Source organism: Lissotriton helveticus, chromosome 4_2, assembly GCF_964261635.1.
Source record: "Lissotriton helveticus chromosome 4_2, aLisHel1.1, whole genome shotgun sequence".
NCBI lineage: Eukaryota > Metazoa > Chordata > Amphibia > Caudata > Salamandridae > Lissotriton > Lissotriton helveticus.
The window spans coordinates 93,093,597-93,118,709 of record NC_136064.1 but is presented as its reverse complement, the minus strand read 5'-3'; the positions used below and the strand labels follow the sequence as shown (position 1 = coordinate 93,118,709).

The window sequence follows — 25,113 nt, the reverse complement described above, 5'->3', positions numbered from 1 at the left end:
CCGATGTTGTTGTCTTGTTCGTTATTTATTTAATCCAGTGAGAGTATTTGTTTCACAAAAAACCAGCCGACACGTGTTTCGTCAATAATGGGGTGGACCCGTGACTCTTCAGGGCTGGGGAGATAAAGTAGAGTATGAAACAATACTTATGCGGGGTGATGGTGAATGGGGGTGGGTATCTGGAGGGTAGGGTATGTGAGGGCCAGTGTGAGAGGATGTGAGGGAAAGGAGTAATTGGCATAAAGGCCAATCGTAGAGACGTGGAAACCAATAGATGGTGAAAGGGGATGGACAGGGTGTGAGCCTGAGGTTCAGAAGGCACCCGAGTGAGACTTCAATATAAGGTGAGTGTGATCAGTGTGATCAGTGTGGTGGTGAGCTGCTATTCATACTGTTACCAATTCAAAAATGCAGCGACGCGAGCGAAGACCACATGGTGTGTGTCATGTGGGAACAAAGTGACAAGCTGATAATCACAAAAACTTCAACATACTAAATGCAATATCATATATCCTGTAGAAAAAAGGGTATAAGGAATAAACAAGGCAGAAGAGTTATCTATTAGTAGCTCGATTTTAGTGTCGTGGTGCGTGGGGTGGGGTGCAGTGTCCTTACATTGTCATGCAATTTTCTTAAGTATCATCCATATGTTAATAGGAAATGTCAAGTCAATAAGCAAAAAACATAATATCCATTCTAGGCAAAGGTAGATGTGCCTGGGAGGACAAGGAGGTATTGAAAAGTATCCCTACGTACACGCACAAAGATCCACGTTTCCATCGTTACTTGATTTTATCATTTTTTCAGTTTTGAATGATGTCTGTGCGGTGTGTACCAATAACATTCATAGCCTACGTATATGTGTCTATGTTACAAAGTATAATGTAGTAACCTAGAGCATGCGAAGAGGGAAGGTATCCAGAAATAAAAGAACAATGTTCTATCATTTGACAGTTAGTAAAAGGCAGGTCAGTCATAGAAAGAAATCCATTGTGTATGGTCATTGCACTCCCCGTGATTTTGTCAGGTAATATGAAGTCTAATAAACATACCTAGATTTTTGTACTAGAGGTATTTATCAAACCTAACGAAGCCATATCTGTATGGAGGAAGGGTGCCGAGGGGTGCCATACCCAGTTCTAATCCCTGATCATGGACTACAATGAGATCAGCCTGACAATACGAAAAAGCCTCAACAAGCATTGGGGGATTCTTCTGGCCGACAGAGCACTGAAAGATACAATCACCAACAGACCTCAAATTACCTATCGTAAAGGGAAAAACCTCAGAACTAGGCTATGTCCCACCATGCCACGAACAGCAAAACCTACTTCATGGTTAACAAAAAAATCAAAAGGTTTCTACAAATGTGGTTGTTGTGGTATGTGCCGTTGGGCGAAACATGACACCATGTTCTTCAAAGGATACTACAAACATGAATTTAAAATTGATGCAAACATAACCTGTGGCACTAGATACACAGTGTACATTATTGAATGCCTCTGCCACAGCCAATACATAGGCAGCGCAATCAGACCTCTGAGGGAACGAATCAGAGAACATGCACGTGCCATTCTTACTCAAGATGCACGCTATCCTATGGCCATCCACATGGCTACGTGCCCCTCACAAGGCCTCAACAAAAAGTTCATCTTCTATGGCACAGATATGATCGAGCCTCATGCAAGAGGCGGTAATCGTGAATTAAGACTAAGACGTCAGGAAGCAATCTGGATCATGCGAGCACAAAGTCTTAAGCACGGCCAGAACACTGATGATGAACTTCATTATTTTCTGTGAATTTGAACTACCGGTGTTTGAGAACTGTCTGCAAAATTGTGAATTTAATAATTACTGTATTTATGCTGATAATGTTGAATTATGCTTGATGGAACTATACCACACTACTCAACGACACTTCTAAATTCAGTTTCCAGGTTTTCATTCTTTACATACGTTCTGCTAACATTTACCACAACACATATATGCTCTACACACTGGGCCCTCAATTTTTCCTTATTTAGCCCCATTCTAACTGCTTTCGGCCTTAGCTGTACAAATGACTCCGCTCATCTAACTCTTGCCATATGAGGGCTACGAACGTACCTGACCGTATTCTGATTTTCCCTCGTATCACAACAACACTCATCTCAAGGGTTAATAAAACTTTCGTTCTAATAATTTTTGCTATCCTACAAACCGCAGGTGGTAAGAGTTTTTTGATCAGTATCTAAACTTATGAACTATACTGCATTGTAATCTTCCTTTAATTACAACAATGGCCTATTCAAACGCCAAGAAAAATTCTCGAATTTATGTTTGTGGCACTATTTTTACTTCAAGAAACTAACTATTCCTAACCTCCTTTTACAGCTCCCCCATACTATCTTGACACTAAGTTAACACGCGAATAACGCTCTCGATAGGACGATCCTATCTGCACAGACCTTGGTGCACAATAACATCTTGTCCGCAACACTTTTTCATGCCTTAGCTACCCCGGACAAATTTTCTTCTCCTTTCATACTGCTAATCGATTATCTCGAACTGGTCAAGATTCACATACTTTTCCAGTCTTTCTTCGAGTAGTGCCGCTCCACTGCGAACTACAGAGGGACGTTCTAGCTTTATGGGCGGGTCGCTTGCGCCAGGTAACTACGTCCTCAGACAATCGGCTCTTTTAGCCATGTTTGTACTGCATTCGGTTCTCACGAACCCGGAGAACCCACGGACCACTCCTCCTTTTTTCTCGCCACGGCAATAAGGTATGACAGATATCCACAGTGTCCCTGATACATACAATGCTTAGTTCCTCTTTTGGTCACCCTCCCGGGTCGGATTCCATAACATTGCCCAAATTGTACTTAATTTTATTCTTCACCACAGGCGACGAATTGAGGCAAGCGGATCGGCTTGCCTGTGTTGACCGACCGCATACCCGGCGGAGGATTCCTCGACCCCGAACATTTCCTGGATGCTTTGGAAGTACTCCCTTTCGCGTCCGTTACTATTTACACCCGATTAGGACGGGAAACGGCCTTTACAACGAAGCCGTTTCCCCCGAAATCTTTAACCACGCATGCAGTACAACGCATGCGTGGTTACCACTAATGCCTTTACCACGCATACCTTTACTACGAGGTTTGTAGTAAAGGCATATGTGGTAAAGGTAAAAAGAAAAAAAGGGGGGCTTGGGGGGGTCTCCCCCCCAAATAAAACAACTCACCATAAGTCACGTCGGCGTCAGCGTCGTTAAAGAGAAATCGGAAAAAATGCCGTTTCCTCTTACCGACGTATGACGTCACCACGCAGTTATTCGAGGAAAAGTTTATCCGTGGTAAACGAATTCCGTTGTAACGCATGCGTGGTAAAGGCATGCGTTGCAACGGAATTCGTTGTATCATCATATATTCATTAGGACTGGGTTAGAATTATCACCGGTCCGATGGTGAGTCCAGCCTTCTACAAAAAGCACCTCTTGATAGGATTACAATCATTTTAAGACATTTTCCTTTCAAATACTCATTATACAAATTATCATATGTGCCCTTTCCCTGGTTTTCGACCTTCTATAGATACTGCCTTCAGCGTAACTCCGACAGGTATGCCTGCACTCCATAGTTTCTCTTATTGTTATCGTTACTGTACACTCCATTACTATGTTTTACTTACGCATGTGTGATAATACTTATCTCCATTGTTAAACCATAACACTATTTGAGTACCTGGCGTCCCCCTTGTTAAATACATATTAAAAGGGTTTCCTTATTTTTGTTGCTGTCCTAACGCAAATCATATATAAGCCTACCGCTTGCTAAATGATTTTTGTATTTTAACTCGAGCCCACCTTCAAAGGGATTAGAACTGGGTATGGCATCCCTCGGCACCCTTCCTCCATACAGATATGGCTTCTTTAGGTTTGATAAATACCTCTAGTACAAAAATCTAGGTATGTTTATTAGACTTCATATTACCTGACAAAATCACGGGGAGTGCAATGACCATACACAATGGATTTCTTTCTATGACTGACCTGCCTTTTACTAACTGTCAAATGATAGAACATTGTTCTTTTATTTCTGGATACCTTCCCTCTTCGCATGCTCTAGGTTACTACATTATACTTTGTAACATAGACACATATACGTAGGCTATGAATGTTATTGGTACACACCGCACAGACATCATTCAAAACTGAAAAAATGATAAAATCAAGTAACGATGGAAACGTGGATCTTTGTGCGTGTACGTAGGGATACTTTTCAATACCTCCTTGTCCTCCCAGGCACATCTACCTTTGCCTAGAATGGATATTATGTTTTTTGCTTATTGACTTGACATTTCCTATTAACATATGGATGATACTTAAGAAAATTGCATGACAATGTAAGGACACTGCACCCCACGCACCACGACACTAAAATCGAGCGACTAATAGATAACTCTTCTGCCTTGTTTATTCCTTCTACCCTTTTTCTACAGGATATATGATATTGCATTTAGTATGTTGAAGTTTTTGTGATTATCAGCTTGTCACTTTGTTCCCACATGACACACACCATGTGGTCTTCTCTCGCGTCGCTGCATTTTTGAATTGGTAACAGTATGAATAGCAGCTCACCACCACATTGATCACACTGATCACACTCACCTTATATTGAAGTCTCACTCGGGTGCCTTCTGAACCTCAGGCTCACACCCTGTCCATCCCCTTTCACCGTCTATTGGTTTCCACGTCTCTACGATTGGCCTTTAAGCCAATTACTCCTTTCCCTCACATCCTCTCACACTGGCCCTCACATACCCTCCCCTCCAGATACCCACTCCCATTCACCATCACCCCGCATAAGTATTTTTTCATACTCTACTTTATCTCCCCAGCCCTGAAGAGTCACGGGTCCACCCCGTTATTGACGAAACACGTGTCGGCTGGTTTTTTGTGAAACAAATACTCTCACTGGATTAAATAAATAACGAACAAGACAACAACATTGGAGTTTGATCTTATCCTTTCATTTAATGATATACAACGTACCATGGAACTAACTTAGGTTGTGTGCGCTTGACTTTGCCTACATATATACGGAAGGTGGAGTTCTTCTCCCCCCTCTTTCCTCAGAGACCAGGGTTATCTCTGACCAAGAAGCACCAACCACTTAAAACCTCACAATTACCCTCTAACCACTACCTGTAGAGCGCCATCATATTTCTGAACACTCCCATAACCCTTCGCTGACCTTTATACAACCTGATTATGTCAGCTTATGCTGATGATATGTTACTATACACACATGACCCTGCTGTTAACCTTCCCCCTCTAATTTGTGAAGTGATAAGATTCAGTGGCGTCTCAGGGTTAAAAATAAACTGGAGCAAATCTGTTATTTTCCCACTGACACCCACTATGGCCCCTTTTGATTTAGAATTTCCACTGCAGTGGACCACTGACGCGGTGAGATACTTGGGTATACAGGTGCACACCGACGTGTGATAATTACGGAATAGCGATGACCAAACTAGAGGGTGATATAGAGAAATGGAACAAGCTGCCAATCTCTCTCATGGGCCGCATTTCACTGATAAAGATGATTGTATTGCCGAGTTTATTATTTCTCTTTAACAACATTCCTATGGTAATCCCGAAATACATTTTTAATTGGGTGAATGCCTTGATGGTCAAACTAGCGTGAGCGGGAAAATCCCCAGGAGTTAAGATGGATACGCTTACACTCCCATATTCTATGGGCAGACTGGGTGCCCCGGATCTCGAATTATACTATAGAACTGCTCATAGCTCACATGCCTACTTTTGGTGCCATGGCCCGCATACACTCCAGCACCGCCTCATAGAGAGGATTGCAGTTGAGCTACCCCCCTCCTCCTTGACTCAATCAACTCGACTGTTCACGCGTGGTACGAGCTATTAAAAAGACAAGCGGGTACCCTGCCATCCTCCCCTCTGCTCCCACTGAGTTGGTGTCAATGGTTCCCATTGAGTGTGGAGGTTACAGCAATTTAATCGTCTAGGGGGGTCCAGATCCATAATATGGGAGATTTTTTCTCTGAGGGAAAAGTCTGCACTTGCGATGAGGTTGCCGCTGGGGGGCAAAGAGCCACAACTCTCACACACTTTTATTATTTCGAGGCACATCACATCATGAAGGCGTTGTTGGGTGACTAGTATCTAGAGCCTTCCGCACTCCCTCTTTCACCAACCTCCTTCGCGCCAAATCTCTGCATAAGATGGTCTCTAATATATACACCATATCGCAGGAATACAACCGAACAAACTACTCTCCGCCTAGAGCACAATGGCAGCTTGACTTAGGTGCTCCCATAGATGACAGTACATGGAGGTACTGTTGCGAGGTCACCCAATCAGTGTAATTAAACGGCAGGCACAGAGTAATCCACTTCAAGTTCCTTAACAGGGTATACTACACGCCGGCACGACTCCACAGATATGGGTTGAGAGATACGGACTGCTGTGAGCGCTGCGGGGTAAGCTGCGCAGATTTTTTCCACGTGGCATGGTCCTGTCCCCAGACTGCTGCCTTCTGGAATCAATACTTTTTAAGAAAGAAGTAAAAGCGATCCTAAATACACTTGAATTATTACTGGGGATGATATTTACAGGCGTTGTACCATTCAGTTCTACTGATCTTTTTTTTTGCATTTTTGTATGACTCGTGTTATTGACCTGCCTGCGTGTTTACGCTATCAATTATTTGTACTTGTATCATTATTGATGTATCTGGCTGACTATGCTCCCGCATGTACCTTCCCCACCCCAATTGTTATTTACTCACACGTTGTTCCTTTCGTCTGTAAAGCGCTCTGATATCTGCAAAGATCTTGTTCGCGCTATATAAAACTTTCAAAAGAAATAAATAAATAAACATTTCATGAGCTGGGAGAGGTGGTTGGAACTCTGCTCGCCCCTGACCCTCTATTGGCCCTATTGGAATACACAAAACCGCTGCCAAAAGATGTTAGGAAACTTATGGGTCTGGGTTTGCTCTTGGCAAAGCGGCGGATAGCGTTGCGCTGGGCACACGGTCCTCCTCCCCCAAAGTCTGAGTGAGAAAAAGACATGATTTTTTGTAATACACAATCTGAAATATTCAGTGAGCTAATGCCCCTGCAAAGCCGCCCAAAAAGCTTCTGGGGTTTGTATAAACAATATCTTTTGGTGCGGGATTTGGGTGGGTCGAATGGTGTTTAGTGTCATTGTGCAGAATTATGTTACTCAAGCAAGGGCGTGATGATGTGGGCTGTTCTGGTATACAACGCTAATTCGGTTGATGTAAAATCTGTGACAAATTCCTAGTTGTCGGGTTGCACTGGCTGACAGGTGGTAATTGTTTCTGTAATTCATCTTAATAGCAGATAACGTGGTGATGTTTTTTACTTTGCTGATCATTTATATATTCTCACTGCTGTAATTTGTTTAATAACATCGTATTACGTGCAGTGCTGTGAACTGTTAAATAAAATTAATAAATGTCTAACTATGTAGTGTTGATTTATAATGCTTGTTGGGGTGGGCCAGGGGTGGAGAATATATTACATCGCATAAGGGTGTTGTGGGGTGTAGGATGGAGTCCTTCCCAGTTGTGCATATTGTTGTTGTGATTCTAACATGGCTGGGCCTAGTACTACTAGATATATTTCCCAATGTTATTTATGCCCAGAAGTATATGCTGTTCATGTTATATTGATTATTAAGTGTGTGTTGAATATAAATGTTATTTATACATGTGAAGTCTCTGTTGTGACGCTACAAGTACTTATTGTGAGTGAGTTCTGTGCCAATGCTTTACACATTGCTTCTGTAGTAAGTCTGACTGCTCAGTGCCAAGCTACCAAAAGGTGAGCGCAGGTTATATACAGTGTTTGTAATCAGCCGCACCTGACGGGAGCGGTAGGTTCTGCCTGGCTAAGGTCTCGCCTCAGCCAACCAGAAAGGGCCAGTTCCAACAGCAGGTAAGATGGGAATGTAGAAATATATGTACTGCATGTCAAGTAAAACCATCCAGTCCCCCGGGTCCAGAGCAGACAGAACTTGGGCAAGCATGAGCATTTTGGACTTCTTTTTCAAGAAGAGGTCGAGAAGGCGCAGGTCTAGGATAGGACGAAGTCCTCCATCCTTGTTTGGCACCAAAAAGTAGCGGGAATAACAACCAAAACCAACTTCTGACGCAGGCACCTCCTCCATTGCTCACTTAACCAAGTGAACCTGCACTTCTTGATAGAGCAAGGAGAGACGGTAATCCGTCAACTGATCATAAGAGGGTGGCATGGGTGGTGGGGTAGTCAAAAAGGGGAGGGAGTAGACAGTTTGCATGATATGTTAGGACCCAGTGGTCTGACGTCACTAACTGCCAGTGGGACAGGTGATGGCATATGCTGCCAGCACTGGGAGTCCAAAATGGTCGGAAGGCAAACAAAAAAAGGTTGGAGGCAGTAGCTGTCAGGGGATGGACTGACCCGACCACTGGCTACCTGTTCCATGTGCTTTATGAGACCCACGTTCACTGCCACGAAAAGCCTGGGAGCCTGTTGCCTGTGGTGGCTGGGAGGGTATGAACGTAATTGGAGGCCCCTTTCCTGGCCACGAAAGGAGCAGAAGGCAGGCTGGAGGTGACAAGGGGCCGTAGACAAGCCATCAAAGAGCATGATCATGAGGGAAGCCAGGACACCCCTTGAAAAGCCAGTCAGACAGGCGTAGCGCCGGTAGGCCGCCGACGATGAAATCGTTCTGCCAAGCGAGTCAGTCTTGTCAAGTCCACACCTAATGTTGAACTTAGCTGCATCTCACCTACAGGCAATATACTGGGTGAGTATAGTTTGGGCATCCTTCTAGATCATAGGCAGCACTTGAGCAACCGAGTCCCATATCATATGGAAATAATGGTCCCATAGGCATGCATTGTTGACCGACCGCAGTGCTAGGCTGGCAGAAGAGAACATTCCCTTGCCAAAGATATCCAGCCTCTTAGATTCCCTATTGGGCTGAGTGGTAGGGAATGTGCCGGGATTAACTCTGGATGTGGAGGGTTGGACCACCAAGCTCTCCGGGGTGGGGTGCTGGGTAAGGAAACTGGGGACCCCAGGAGTGGGGTGATGGCAGCGGGCAATCTTGCTATGCACAGGAACCCCTATGCGAGGCTTGGACCAGGCAAATACTATCCTCAAGACGTTCATCTTGACTGACCTTGTGGGTACCTGAAGGTCCAAGACCTCATCCGCCATATGCATCAACATTGCAAAAAGGTGTCCCTCCTCTGTAGTAACAGTTGGAGGAGAGACCAGGTTAGTGTGAGGTATCTAACACACTGGCCTCTTCCAGTTCCTCATACAAGTTGTTCTGTTCCTCATCTGGTAGCTGGTAACCATAAGGGTGCATTGACCCCGTCCATTTGTCTCCCTCGCCAGGCCTAGCAAGCAAATAAGGCACTGGCTTTGCTCCGGGAAGCATGGACCTGATTGGCCCTGGAGTCAGTGTTAGAGGACGCCCCTCTGGTTCCGTGTCGGGAATAACAATGGGGGTAGCACCGCTTAAGGCACCAGGGGCATCCATACTGGACCAGGCACAGAGGAAGGTCTCAGTCTCGCTGGTGGCTCGGCTTCAGCTAGTGATCCATGGTGCCTGACTGGCCTCGAAGGCGAACTCATCAACGTGGATCCAATTGAAGCCCCCTCTTATGCCAATGGGGGCCAAAGGCGATATAGAGGGGCCTGGATGCCCAAATATGAGGCACATGGCCTCATAGAACTCCTTCAACTGAGCAGGGGTTGCTCCAGGAAAATCGGGGAAGCACGGAGAAGACCTGGGTTTAGGTTCCGCCAATTCGCAGTGACTGCAGTTTCAACACTGTGGCAGATGGAATGCAGCAAATATCTCTTAGACTTCTTGTTTCTGTGGGACTTACCTGAGTTCTCCTATGGTTTGGAGTATGACAACAACTATAGGAAAGGGCTCCACAATGGTCCTGGGACCTTCAACGAGATCAGAACCTCAAGTGTTGCAGAGTCAACCAATGCAGGGCGGCAAAAAGCTTAAGGAAGCGCCCCCTCAGCTCCTTGGCATGGCAGTCCTTGTAGGTCCTGGAGTCGTGGTCCTTCTCCAAGCACCACAAACACACCAAGTGGGGCATTTGCTGTGACAGGCCCCACATGGTTTGAAACCAGCCAGGTGGTTTGTTGACATAACCTCACACCAGGAGGAAATTCTTAAACATGTTCGCAGAGCATCGAAAAAGGCCAGTCAAAAAGTGACTGAGGGGAAGCTCAAACCGGATCAGCACTATCTGGCACGGAAAGAAAAGAACTGAAGTCAGAGTGTTGTGGTGGCGCCTATGTAGGTACCGGGCATGTCACTTCCGGCTCGGACAACACCAACACAGAGCAAAATGACACCACCTACCTGTGCCCTAAGTAAAAGCTCAAAAATCAGCCAGATCGAGTCTGATGCAAGGAGATTTTCTAAGGTAAGGAATCTGCGGCTAGACATCTCTATTGGATAAGATCAATAATATCACAACATGATAAAAGTGTGTTTATGTGGCATTTGAGATTGTGTCCGACAGGGAGCAGCGTTTGCAGCAACTGCCTCGGCAAGCTTTAAAAGTCAAAACTCTAGATTCTGTTACATCATAGCAGGAAATAAGACCCAACACATTTTCCCTCTTACAAATGTAATCCAAAATGAAACGAAATGCAAATTTCTTAGGAAGAAAACGCCTACTTGATGGTCTTCCCGGAACACCCAACTGAAACTACAGATCCTCCACACATCGTTTTTGATGCTCACCCAATTGATGGGTAACATCAAATCGTACCACCTTGTAATCAGCAGCAGACACATGTGACAGCCTGTCCTTGTCCCAACGTTTCCCATCATCAAATTTCACAACACACCTTTCAACTTGCACAACTTTCTTTGGAGTAGAAAACTGAGAACTCCATTTCACCTGGGTCATATGTAGTTTGACTCTCGCCATGTCACCCACATTCACGCATTACTTGCTATTTCCCACCATTCATGGTTCTCTTGCTGTCCTCTGCTTGCTGTCCTCTGCTTATTTTTTAAAGCACTTACTTGTTGGGAAATTAGCTGTTAGAGGCAGCGGAGCCAGCGCTGACACAGCACGCTAATTGACAACACTCCTCGCGCCACGAGCAGAGGCCACGCCCCTTTTTAGGCCACGCCCCCATGGTCCTCACTCATTGGAACAGCATAAATCATGTGCATCTTCCGGTCGCGCAGCGGGCGCGACGTTTGCGCGCCTAAGGCAAGCCCGTCTGCGCCCGTCCGCGACCAACCGGGGCCAGGGGCCACCCCCCCTGTTCAACCGTCACGCCAGACAATAACCTATCACCCGCAGTCCCTTCGCCAACTAAACCAGACAGTTGGGCCATCCTGTCTACACACATGGGACCCCTCTACCCAACATTCCGTCTGTAATCAATGCGGTTTTCGCCTCTCCCACGGTATAAAGAATCCCACTTCATTCTCTATGCTGCTGCTTAACTGCCGTTCGCTTCCTAAACACTCAGTGTTGTTAGAGGAGATAAGCCCTGACGTCTTTTTCGCCACTGAGACTTGGTTACAGGAACACTCTGAATCTGACCTCGTACAAGCACTTCCTCCTGGCTATCAAATACTCCGCCTCGACCGGAAAAAGGGCATTGGCGGTGGTCTAGCCATAATCTACAAATCAAACTACGTTGTCACCAGTACCCCCGTAGATTTCCCAAACTGCGAATGCCTTCCTTTTTTCATAAAATTAAGTGCCACACACACCTTTTCGGGTATGCTTATATATCGTCCTCCTGGACCACAAAGGCAGTTTCTCTCAGACCTTACCTCGATAGCGGCAAGTCTTGCAGTTAGCACTGCCAATTTCACAATTCTGGGTGACCTTAACATCCACCTGGATGACCCAAATGACTCTATAGCAAGGGGTTTATCCTTGGGCTTAAGCGCCCTTGAACTGCACCAACGTGTCACCGGGCCCACCCATCTAAAGGGTCATCTCCTGGACCCCGTCTTCAGCAATTGTAATAACCTCCACATTGGAAACTCCTCTCCCCTTCCCTGGTCTGACCACTTCCTCATCCCGCTCACTTGGACCCTGCTCGATCACTCCCCCCCCCCCCAACCCCCGATGGCGCAACGTTCACGTAACTGGTCTAAACTCCACCTATCTGAGTGGGAGGATCTCCTACAAGATCCCAAACCGGCTACCACTTCCATCCCTACTCAAGACAATGATAACTACAACCTGTGGATCACCAGCTGCCTTGATATAGTTCTACCACTAAAAAACTCCCACCCTAAACGGGGCAATCCTACAGCCCCGTGGTACACAAATGAACTACGAGAGGCCAAACGTGTATGTAAACGATTGGAGAGGAAATGGCGCCTCAGCTACCTCCCATCAGATAAATCAAGCTATAGAACAGCAATTAAAAACTACAAAACGGATATTCGTCTGGCTCAGGCTAAATACTTCGAACTCAAGATTGAGAACGCAGCGTCCAAACCCAAAGAGATCTATCGAATAGCCAAAACCCTTCTGCAACTTCCGGAATCACCGAAGCACCATAACAATACTCAGATCCACTGTGAGGAAATAGCTGAGTTTTTCCACCAGAAAATAGAAATCATCAACTCTTCTTTCCCCCTCCCCGGCACTCTACCCACAGATTCCGTCAACACAGGTTGCACGACAGTCCCGCCTCACGATCTTAACTGCTTTCCTCCTTTAGAACTTACTAATTTGGAGAAACTTATGGGACAGGTCAAATCTGGATCACCCACTGACCCAACTCCTCCCAACACCCTCACCCAGATCACACCAATGATCTCGCCCACTATTCTAGACCTGCTCAATTCCTCACTCCATACTGGGATTGTCCCTCCTCTATGGAAAAGAGCAATGGTCAAAGCCCTATTAAAAAACCCAATCTCGACCAATCTAACCCCGCCAACTACCGTCCCATCTCCCTCCTACCATGGCTCAGTAAACTCCTCGAGAAGCATGTCAACTCCGTTCTCACCAACTTTTTAGAAGTCAATAACATTCTAGACTTCTCTCAGACCGGCTTTAGGCCCCGTCACGGAACGGAGACGGCATTGATTGCAGTGACGGAGGAGGCACGAAGGATCTTGGACGATGGTGGATCCACGGCCATCGTCCTACTCGACCTAAGTGCCGCCTTCAACACTGTCAATCATAACATCCTACTCCATCGTCTTGGAGGAATAGGAGTGTCAGGGACTGCTATCAGCTGGATGAGATCCTTTCTGACTGACAGATCCTTCAAGGTTTTTGAGAGGGATTTCACCTCTGCCAGTAGACCTCTTAATTGTGGAGTGCCTCAGGGCTCCTCCCTGAGCCCCACCCTTTTTAATGTCTATCTGCGCCCCCTAGCTGATGTCGTCCGCCCATTTGGTGTGAAGATCGTCTCTTATGCGGACGACACGCAGCTAGTGGTATCATTGGACCCCCCCCTAAACTCTCATCACAGCCTACACAAATGCCTGGAAGCAGTCGCCACCTGGATGTCCGGCTCTTGTCTCAAACTTAACGGGGACAAAACTGAGATAATGCTCCTTGGAAACAACATCGCCAAAACCATCGACCCCATCTGGCCTCCCTGCTTAGGCAATTCCCCGCAACCCAAGGAGCAAATCAAGAGCCTGGGCATCTGGCTTGACCACACTCTTTCCTTCAACCATCAGGCCACTAAGCTAGCTGGCACCTGTTTTGGGCTGATGAGACTGCTCCGAAAAATCCTCCCTCTCCTTCTATTCCACTAGAGACGAATCATGGTTCAAGGATTGATCCTCTCCCGCCTCGATTGTGGAAATACCCTATATCTTGGAGCACCCCAATCCACACTCAACAGACTCCAGGTTATTCAAAACTGCGCAGCAAGAATTCTCCTGGATATTCCCCGCCGAACCTCAGTAAGAGCCAGACTGAGAGATCTTCACTGGCTTCCGGTGAGATCCAGAATTGAATTTAAGAGCATGTGCATCGCACATCGCTCTTACTGGGGAACAGGCCCCCCCATTAACTCCCCCCTTGTGAAAGCCTACTAGCCCACTCGTTCTCTTAGATCCGCGACCTCCCACCTCGCCTCAGTACCACGCATCAGGAAGGCCAGATGTGGGGGTCGTTCGCTCTCCTACAACCTAGCCAGGATCTGGAACTCCCTCCCTCTCCATATCAGATCTGAACCCAATCTCCTCACCTTCCGGAAAAGTCTCAAAACCTGGCTATTCAGCAAAACTTCTGTTTAAAAACCTAACTCTGCCTCTCTCTTCCTACCTCTCCGGACTAGTTCAAGCTCCCTACAGCGCTGGGACGCACCTGGGTAGCCAACGCGCTTTACAAAGCCTCATTCCATTCCATTCCACAGCCCACATCAGGTATAATGGCTAGTGGTAAACTTTTCTTTTCCTTCCATAACCTGTTCATCTTTGAAACAGGAAGCATTCCCTTCAATAATACTATAGGTGAAACTTTGGCATCAGAGTTGGAAGTGGTGTGAATTTCTCACAAGAGATTCTTCAGTTTGTGTACCCTATTCACTTGGTGACTAAGGACAATTGAATCTTTTCTTTTATAAGTTTGTTGCACTACACTACAAGTCCATTAGTCCTGGGGTGATATAAGGAAGTGATGATGTGCTTGATGTCTAGCTCCTCAGGAAATCTTCAAATTACTCTAAAAGAAATTGAGGAACATTGTCAGTGACAATTTCATCTGGCACTCTCTCCCTAAAGAACACACTTTTCAAAACCTCCTTAACTTTGGACGCAGTAATGTTAATAACGAAAATAACTTCTGATTATCGAGAATAATAGTCGATGGCTGCAATGCCATACTTGACCTAAACTCTCAAAACGCTGAAAGGCCCAATTATATCAGTCACTATTTTGAACCATGCTTATCCTGGAACTGAGACAGACTCCACAGAACTAGGCATGGTGACATGTGACTTGTTACTCACTACACAAGACATGCATTCGAATTCGGACAACCCTTATTCAGGTTCTCCATTACTTTCCCATAGTTTAATTTTTTTCTAAAGCTTCAGACCACTCAGATTCTAATATCACACCCTTGGTAACACAGATAACAGCCCTCAGTAACATGTTGGTGTCCTCGCTAATGTCATCATCTTTCAGGTCAGACTCCAGTGATGAGCTAGATAAAAAATGACCCATTAAGGTTCTTGTACTGGGTATATATTGGATATGAAAACAAAATTTGTGCAACCTATACTGCCGCTTGGCTGTCCTAGACATGGTTTTACTAGCTCCATTAGTTGTAAACAAATCAACTAATGGCTTGTGGACAACACAAATAGTAAATTCAGATCCTCAGAGGTATTGAAAACAAATTGTTGACCCTCCCCCCATCAACAAGCTAGAGCCTTCGGTTCCACAACAGAATACAATGGCTCTGCCCTTTTTATGCTCCGACTTGTGATTGCAACCACTACATGTTTTAATCCTCTTCTCTGCAATTAGACAGCATCTAGGCCATACTGGCTCGCTCCAGTAACCACAATGCTAGGAGGATGGGTATCAAAAAGTTTAATCACCACATCTTCTGCCACACTTCTTGTATTTGACCACATACAAGCATACAATCTTCATCCTAAACAAATCTTCCCCTTTCTTCAATAGTTCACACATGGAATGAGTCCTCTTCATACATATGGGAATGCATCAGGCATAAAATCCCATATTATCTATAAAGATCACAATTAATCCTTACCTTTGGGCACTGGGGCCTCAACAATGGCTTGGACTAAACTTCCCTTAGCTTCCACACCATGGGCGACGATATGCAGCACAAATAATCAACATAAGCCACACCAAATTTACATTTTTCTGCTTTTAAGGTAACACATCTTTCCTCAAGTACTGACAAAATATGTGCAAGCTTCCTATCATGACTAGCCTTTGCACCCTGCATTTATTAGCAGGTCATCTTGGAAACACATGACTCCTTCAATGTTCTCGAATAACATTTCCATCAAGTGCTGAAATACAGCAGATGCGGAAGCCAACTCAGAAGGCATTCGCTTAAAATGAAATGCCCCTTCCAAATTGATAAAAGAGGTCAAAAGGCGATGCTCCTAATGAAGACAACCCGGTGGTATGCCAAGGATATGCCTAAGGTGGGGAAGACCATTCCCCCTTGCGTAAAACACAGCTTGTCTATGATGTTGGGCAGGGAAAGCCTATCCACCCAAATGTTAGCATTCAGTTTCTGCGATCTACACATATTCTCAGCGACCAGTTAGACTTATGAGCCAACACTACACAAGGCAACCATTCCAAACCTTCTATGGGTTCCATAATGTCTTGGGAACACAGCTTATCCAATTCCTTAGCCAACTCCGGTCTAACAAGAAGTTGCAGCTTTCTAACTTTGTGCACTACTTGTTTAACAGCTGACTTGAGTTGAATGTTGTGTTTGAAACCCTTCAACTTACCTAAGGTTTCAGTAAACACACCAGTTAATCTCTTTTCTGATTCAGACAGCTGCAATAACCATACATTCAAGCACTCCTACTTTATGAGCACTCAATCAGAATTGTTATCATTTAAAATGATTTCCAGATTCCTTTGTTCTAACCATCCTAATGAAGACGATCTATGTTTGGAAACATACACTGTAGCTGGATGTTGCTGCCTTAGAAGGATACGGCCATGTCAAATGCATCTAAAACTTCTACGTTTTCACCCAGACGCTATGTCTCACTGTAGATTTTCTCAAAGTAATATGAAAACTTGTCTCAATCATTCACTTCAATCAGAATAAAGAGAGTACCAGAATCTACCATCATATTTACTGGAACACCACCCATATTAATTGGACAGTACGGTCTCCTGACCAGACTGACACCCACTTACAAAACGAACTCTCCATCATTCATCCAGACACTGCACCACATTCTCATCAATAGAATGGGGAGCTTTATACATCTCATTGAATTCACTGATAACAAATGGCAATTTCTAATAAACCTTCTTACTAGACGTACAAACCTTTGCAAAATTACCCTTTTCCCTACATTTGCCATGTCTTATCCATAGCAGTGCAAAATGGTGAATTTTCTAACTAGTTATCACCCCCACATGAATAATGTATCAATTTCCTAGGTTTAACAGGAATTGGATCTTTCCCTCCTAGATTTTATCTCATAATGAACAGAGTAAACTGTTGAAGTTTGTTGTGAAAGTGATATCGCTGACATGTTGGATACAGTACTCTCAATTCCTGCCATCAGTTCTACTGCTTTGTTTAAAGTCAAATTTGCTGAGGGCAAAAGGGGTTCTTGAATTCTTCTATTGTGCGTCTGCTCAACAATTTGATCCCTCATAATTTCCTCTTTGAAAGTTTTGTAGTCACAGTAGAAGTCAGGATACTCAAAGCACTCAAAAAAGTTCGGTTGATTCACCTGGAAGTTGAAGTCTCCTATAGAATGTATGGCTTTCTAGTATTACATTGTTGTGTGGTTTAAAGCGAACATCCGGCATTGCCACTGCAAATGCATAGTCATGCTTTACATCACCTTCACCCATCACAGATTGATGAGGAAGATGCTGGAAGATTGTTCTACCTTCAACTCCTAAACATGTCTTAAGACAAATGTTTTTCTTTTTCCGAGTGAAAGCTTCCCCCTCTATGTCATGCCGGTATGCCCCAAAACCTTCCTTCCATTGCTCCCAATCTATAGCTGGAGGACCAGCATTTGGTAAAAAGGAAGACGGAGGAACTAAAAGGTGTTCCATTGAGGTTATGAGATGTCATTGCATCTCTGCCCAATCACTAGTATTAAGTGACAATAATAGGTATTTCACTCTCAGAATGGCACACAAGTACACCAAACATGTAAATAACTCGTTTATTTGAATACACTACTAGACTACACCATGAATGTATCTCTTATTGCAATATAGGTAAATGTCACTGTAATGAGTAATAAAACTAGTAATAAAGGCAACAAGATCCTCACTCACCTTTCGGACTGATCATCTTGCAGCAGGCTTCCTCTGGGTCACTTGCCTCCCAGAGGGAGAAAGTTCAGTTCAAACTGTGAAACTTTGTGCCCCACGTCTTCCAGGAGGAGCAAACCAAGCAAATCCGGGGTCAGGGGCGGGAGAGCGAGCTTGGGGTCAATCCTTCCAAGGTAGGTGATGGGAGCCTGGCATCTGAGGTGGAATACGTCCTTCGCCCGTCCTCTCGGGGGATCTGGTTTGGGGACGATGCCCCCTCTTCGCAGGGTCCTTGCCTTCAGAGGGCAGCGCTGGAGACTCGGGAATGCCCTGCAGTCGCCATGGAGCTGTGCTTAGGTGGGACGGGTGATAGTTATGCGCCCACACTATGCAGGGTGTAAGCTGGGCACTGGGCAGCGCCTGGGGTGGTGCAGCAGCCCGCGGGGCAGGACCCGTATTTGCAGCCTCTGTGCATATGTGTGCATAAAGTTCCCCGATCCCTCCCTCCTGCGCCCCTTCCAGCGCCGCGGATGCTGCTGGCACAAGGCTCGGGCAGAGGGGACGGAGCGGTGCCCAGGAGTTGCTTCCAGCCGCGGATGCACACACACTGCAGCAGGTGCAGCCGGCACTGCTGCTGCCGGTGCACTGCAGGGCGGGCTGGCACCGCCCACAGAGGGTGGTGCCCTGCGGACCTCTGCGGGAGCCTCTCTGTGCCCGGCGGCAGGTGATGGCGAGCTGGAGGTGGTCTGGCAGGGCCTCCTCCGCCCCAGTGCGCAGCGGCCCTGGCCCCTCCGTCTCCACACACCCGCTGCTCCCTCACTGGCAGCCGCCGTCGGTGGGTGTGCCCCTCGCACTGGGCCGGGCTTGGCACGCCGCCCGGGGCAGCTGGATTTCACATGGAAAGTTTGCTGAAGTTGGTGATCCTGGGCACGGTGTTTCCGGAGCTCAAACAAAGTGAGCGCCCCTCCCCCGGAAGGCAAACAAGGGCAGCGCCTCGGCGGGCACTGGACACGCTGCACGCTGTGCCCTGCTTGCAGGCACGGAAGCTCCCACGGGCAGCCTCATAACAGGAGTCCTCGTGCCTATCCTAGTGCACCTGCTGACGGTGCTCACCACAGGATGCACACCTGTGCAGGACCGCTCCTCACCACTGGGCACAGTGCCAGCCGAACCCCAGGATATGCGCTTGTACAGCGCCTCTCCTGGCTGTTCACGCTCGATACTTCTGCGCTTGTGCAGTGCCGCATCTCGCCAGGCAGTGCACGCAACGCGCAGAGCTTGTGCAGTTCTCACCAGGCTGTGCACGAAACGCGCTGCGCTTGTACAACAGCGCCTCTTGGGGCTGTTCACGCTCGATACTTCTACGCTTGTGCAGTGCCGCATCTCACCAGGCAGTGCACGCAACGTGCAGCGCTTGAGTGAGCAGTGATGCGTCTCACCAGGCAGTGCACGCAACGCGCAGCGCTTGTGCAGTTCTCAACAGGCTGTGCATGCAACGCTCTGCACTTGAGTGAGCAGTGATGCTTCTCACCAGGCTGTGCACGCAACGCGCAGCGCTTGAGTGAGCAGTGATGCATCTCACCAGGCAGTGCACGCAACGCTTGTGTAGTTCTCACCAGGGTGTGCATGCATCGCTCTGCACTTGAGCAGTGTCGCCTCTCGCCAGGCAGTGCACGCAACGTGCATCGCTTGAGCAGTTCTCACCAGGCTGTGCACGCAACGCTCTGCACTTGAGCAGTGATGCTTCTCACCAGGAAGTGCACGCAACGCGCAGCTCTTTTGCAGTTCTCACCAGGCTGTGCATGCAACGCTCTACACTTGAGCAGTGATGCTTCTCACCAGGCAGTGCACGCAACGCACAGCGCTTGTGCAGTTCTCACCAGGTTGTGCATGCAACGTTCTGCACTTGAGTGAGCAGTGATGCATCTCACCAGGAAGTGCACGCAACGCGCAGCTCTTTTGCAGTTCTCACCAGGTTGTGCATGCAACGCTCTGCACTTGAGTGAGCAGTGATGCATCTCACCAGGAAGTGCACGCAACGCGCAGCTCTTTTGCAGTTCTCACCAGGTTGTGCATGCAACGCTCTGCACTTGAGCAGTGATGCTTCTCACCAGGCAGTGCACGCAACACGCATCGCTTGTGCAGTTCTCACCAGGCTGTCCATGCAACGCTCTGTACTTGAGTGAGCAGTGATGCTTCTCACCAGGCAGTGCACGCAACGTGCAGCAAATGCGCAGTTCTCACTAGGCTGTGCATGCAACGCTCTGCACTTAAGTGAGCAGTGATGCATCTCACCAGGAAGTGCACGCAACGCGCAGCGCTTGCGCAGTTCTCACCAGGCTGTGCATGCAACGCTCTGCACTTGAGCAGTGATGCTTCTCACCTGGCAGTGCACGCAACGCACAGAGCTTGTGCAGTTCTCAACTAGCTGTGCATGCAACGCTCTGCACTTGAGTGAGCAGTGATGCTTCTCACCAGGCAGTGCACACAATGCGCAACTCTTTTACAGTTCTCACCAGGCTGTGCATGCAACGCTCTCCACTTGAGCAGTGATGCTTCTCACCAGGCAGTGCACGCAATGCGCAGCGCTTGAGTGAGCAGTGATGCATCTCACCAGGCAGTGCACGCAACGCGCAGCGCTTGAGCAGTTCTCACTAGGCTGTGCACGCAACGCTCTGCACTTGAGTGAGCAGTGATGCTTCTCACCAGGCAGTGCACGCAACGTGCAGCGCTTGCGCAGTTCTCACCAGGCTGTGCACGCAACACGCAGCGCTTGAGTGAGCAGTGATGCATCTCACCAGGCAGTGCACGCAACGCGCAGCGCTTGTGCAGTTCTCACCAGGTTGTGCATGCATCGCTCTGCACTTGAGTGAGCAGTGATGCTTCTCACCAGGCGGTGCACGCAACGTGCATCGCTTGTGCAGTTCTCAACAGGCTGTGCATGCAACGCTCTGCACTTGAGTGAGCAGTGATGCTTCTCACCAGGCAGTGCACGCAATGTGCAGCGCTTGAGCAGTTCTCACCAGGCTGTGCACGCAACGCTCTGCACTTGAGTGAGCAGTGATGCTTCTTACCAGGCAGTGCACCCAATGTGCAGCAAATGCGCAGTTCTAACCAGGCTGTGCATGCAACGCTCTGCACTTGAGTGAGCAGTGATGCATCTCACCAGGAAGTGCACGCAACGCGCAGCTCTTTTGCAGTTCTCACCAGGTTGTGCATGCAACGCTCTGCACTTGAGCAGTGATGCTTCTCACCAGGCAGTGCACGCAACGCGCCACGCTTGTGCAGTTCTCACCAGGCTGTGCATGCAACACTCTGCACTTGAGCAGTGATGCTTCTCACCAGGCAGTGCACGCAACGCACAGAGCTTGTGCAGTTCTCAACAGGCTGTGCATGTAACGATCTGCACTTGAGTGAGCAGTGATGCTTCTCACCAGGCAGTGCACACAACGCGCAACTCTTTTGCAGTTCTCACCAGGCTGTGCATGCAACGTTCTGCACTTGAGCAGTGATGCTTCTCACCAGGCAGTGCACGCAGCGCGCCGCGCTTCGGTAGTTCTCACCAGGCTGTGCATGCAACGCTCTGCACTTGAGTGAGCAGTGATGCTTCTCACCAGGCAGTGCACAAAACGCGCTGCGCTTGCGCAGTTCTCACGAGGCTGTGCATGCAACGCTCTGCACTTGAGCAGTGATGCTTCTCACCAGTCAGTGCACGCAACACGCAGCGCTTGTGCAGTGCTGCTCCTAACCAGCCTGTGACCGCACACACCGTTCTGCACTTGAGCAGTGATGCTTCTCACCAGGCAGTGCACGAAACGCACTGCGCTTGTGCAGTTCTCACCAGGCTGCACAGGCAACGCTCTGCACTTGAGTGAGCAGTGATGCTTCTCACCAGGCAGTGCACGAAAAGCGCCACGCTTGTGCAGTTCTCAACAGGCTGTGCATGCAATGCTCTGCACTTGAGTGAGCAGTGATGCTTCTCACCAGGCAGTGCACGAAAAGCGCCTCGCTTGTGCAGTTCTCAACAGGCTGTGCATGCAACGCTCTGCACTTGAGTGAGCAGTGATGCTTCTCACCAGGCAGTGCACGCAACACGCCTCGCTTGTGCAGTTCTCACCAGGCTGTGCGTGCAACGTTCTGCACTTGAGTGAGCAGTGATGCTTCTCACCAGGCAGTGCACGAAAAGCGCCACGCTTGTGCAGTTCTCAACAGGCTGTGCATGCAACGCTCTGCACTTGAGTGAGCAGTGATGCTTCTCACAAGCAGTGCACGAAAAGCACCACGCTTGTGCAGTTCTCACGAGGCTGTGCATGCAACGTTCTGCACTTGAGTGAGCAGTGATGCTTCGCACCAGGCAGTGCACGCAACGTGCAGCGATTGCGCAGTTCTCACCAGGCTGTGCATGCAACGATCTGCACTTGAGTGAGCAGTGATGCCTCTCACCAGGCAGTGCACGAAACGCGCTGCGCTTGTGCATTTCTCACCAGGCTGTGCATGCAACGCTCTGCACTTGAGTGAGCAGTGATGCTTCTTACCAGGCAGTGCACGCAACGTGCAGCGAATGCGCAGTTCTCACCAGGCTGTGCATGCAACGCTCTGCACTTGAGTGAGCAGTGATGCATCTCACCAGGAAGTGCACGCAACACGCAGCTCTTTTGTAGTTCTCACCAGGCTGTAGTGTAGTTCCTATCATCCCAATAGGCTCTGCGCATTGGAATAATACCTACAGCAGTAAAGGCCTAGACCAGACGTTAACTAGGTCTACTACTGTCGATACTAGACTTAAAGTTTTGGGTTTGCCAGCTTAGCTCAGAGTTCACTAGAAACTTTCTCGAATGTTCAAGGAGGACTTAACTTCCCTGATTAGACAAGAAGGGATTTAGTTTCTGACAACCATAGAACATGACAACTTTGCTCTCCCCTAATCAAGAGTATATCTCGAGAGTCGTGTGAACAAAAGGCAATTTATTTTACTCAGTCAGTACGTGCATTCTTAGTCTCATCAGATTGTAGAGAAAAGGAAGAGACGGGCGTGTTCAATAAAAAGGTGTTATTTATTGATCAGTCTCTTTTCTCATACAAGAGAAATGGATCGATATTATTGCAATACTTATAGTTAAGTAAAGTGCATACATTAAAAGCAGCAGTATAAAATAATACTGTAAAAACATTGATATGGTTTCTAAGCCATAAGATGTTTAAAATGAATAAAATATATTACATACACATATACATTTGACTAAACGTACTCAACTGGTGTTTCTAGATACGCCTACCCCGTGTACCTGACCTAAGTCTAATGCGTGGGCGGGAATAGATAGTTACAGTTTAAGTTAAGTTTGTTTTTGCCAAGTGAATAACTAAAGAATTCTCTGTGAGGGGTTATTCAGTTCTGTACCTGGAATCTAGGTTGAATGAGGGATGGTATCTCTCGTCTCTGGTCTCGATATTCCAGGCTGCCTGCGAGGGCTACCCAGAAACGCCGGTGCTGGATTTCTCGGCAGGAGAAAGCAGCTTCTCTCAGCGCGTCAGAAAGGCGGGGCTGCGCCAGCGGGGTCTGCTCTGCTCTTCGCTTCGGCAAGTATGGCTGCTCCGTCTCGTCACCACGCGTGTTTGCGCATAGGGCAATATCGGTAATATTTATACCTTTAAGGTGCCGAGATTGACGTAAGGATGGACATAGATACGTCAATAAGGATGTCATACGACTTGCTCGTTAGCACATTCTTTTACTGAAGTTCTCGGTGAAATCAAAACAATGGCCGCAGGGTTTTGCCCAGGTTGTCATAGGTTTGATTTGTTATGAGAACTCCGTATGCCTTATCAGGGGCTGGAGGAATATCGCTTGTCTAATTAGATCGCAAGCGTTATGACCTAATCAGATAACACGTTCCTGTGCCGTAGTGTGACTGCGTCAGATAACGGTATCTGCATCATGGGGGTTTTCTGCCTCATGGGCTGATTACTTAGTTAACTTGTTAGTTTGCTAACCAGAATAGGGTCAGGAATAGGGGGATCGATTCAGAACCTATAGGAATACATCACACCCACTCCACGCTAACTATGGTCATATTTACTAATCTATGCATAGTATAACATAGTACAACATACTATAGAGTATAGTGTATACCTTACCACCCCAAAATACATAAACGTTTTTGGACATTTTCAAATATACGGAAAAATATTGCAGTCATATGTATTGTATGCACTCAAGCTGTAGAATAATGCCAAAGTAATCGCATTTGTATACATTATTGCTATTCGGTATATGAGAATTTACACATGAAATGGCTCTTAATACAGAAAAAAAGTTCGAGACCATTCCATCACAGAATAAAATATATATATGTGAACATACCAGCGGGCAGCTAATGTCTATAAACTATCTAAAATTTAGAAACCTTAGTTCTCTAAGAATAGTTCTTACTTTAAGCAGAAGATAGTGTCCCGGAAAATATGCAAAAATATTTTGGGGCTGCTGAAAAACTTGCTGTCCGTGAACTGGAGGGAAAATTGTTCATGTGACTTTATTTTTAAAGTTGAAGGCCGAATTCAGGGAACGCCGTGTGCGAGCTTGCTCAAAAGTCTCTATTTCTGCTCTGGTGAGAACATCATATCATTTAGGCTTTCGAAAAAGCTGTCAACAGCTTCCTGGGAAAGTTCCACTAACTCGGAAATAGGTGTAACCATGCATTCGTGTGCATGATTTTCTCCATTGACATTCTGATTTGCATTGCTGACAGAAGGTCGTACCTGATCGATGCTGCTTTCATCTTGAACTTCACTACCCATCAATCGTAGTGGTGAAGCTTCCACGAATGCCGTCATCAGGATTGGTAGCCTTTGAGGGCAGCACAAAGCATGAACCTTGATCGGGCTCAACAATGTTTCTGCATCCATTGGCGCATCCGATTGTAGCGTCAGACAGGTGTCTAACACGCATTCTTCTCCGCATAGCAGACATCTTAATACAGGGAAAACACATCTTTGCCACATTGGTCGAAATGATAGAAACCAAGTCATGTTCAGGTCTCTAAGCCGGGAGAGTCCCAGGATTTTTGATATCCGGTCCCGGT

At 47.1% G+C, this 25,113-nt stretch overlaps 1 protein-coding gene across 2 annotated transcripts in view; it reads right to left on the bottom strand.

Moving 5' to 3' along the window:
* Window positions 1–18,871, bottom strand: part of DLG3 (discs large MAGUK scaffold protein 3) — a 1,928,515-nt gene extending 1,909,644 nt beyond the window's left edge. For both annotated transcript variants that reach the window (XM_078640191.1, XM_078640192.1), the window contains exon 1: window positions 18,059–18,871. In XM_078640191.1, the coding sequence (XP_078496317.1) occupies window positions 18,059–18,074 (16 nt within the window). In that variant the 5' untranslated portion in view covers window positions 18,075–18,871. The remainder of the gene's footprint in view (window positions 1–18,058) is intronic.
* Window positions 18,872–25,113: the final 6,242 nt, after the last annotated feature.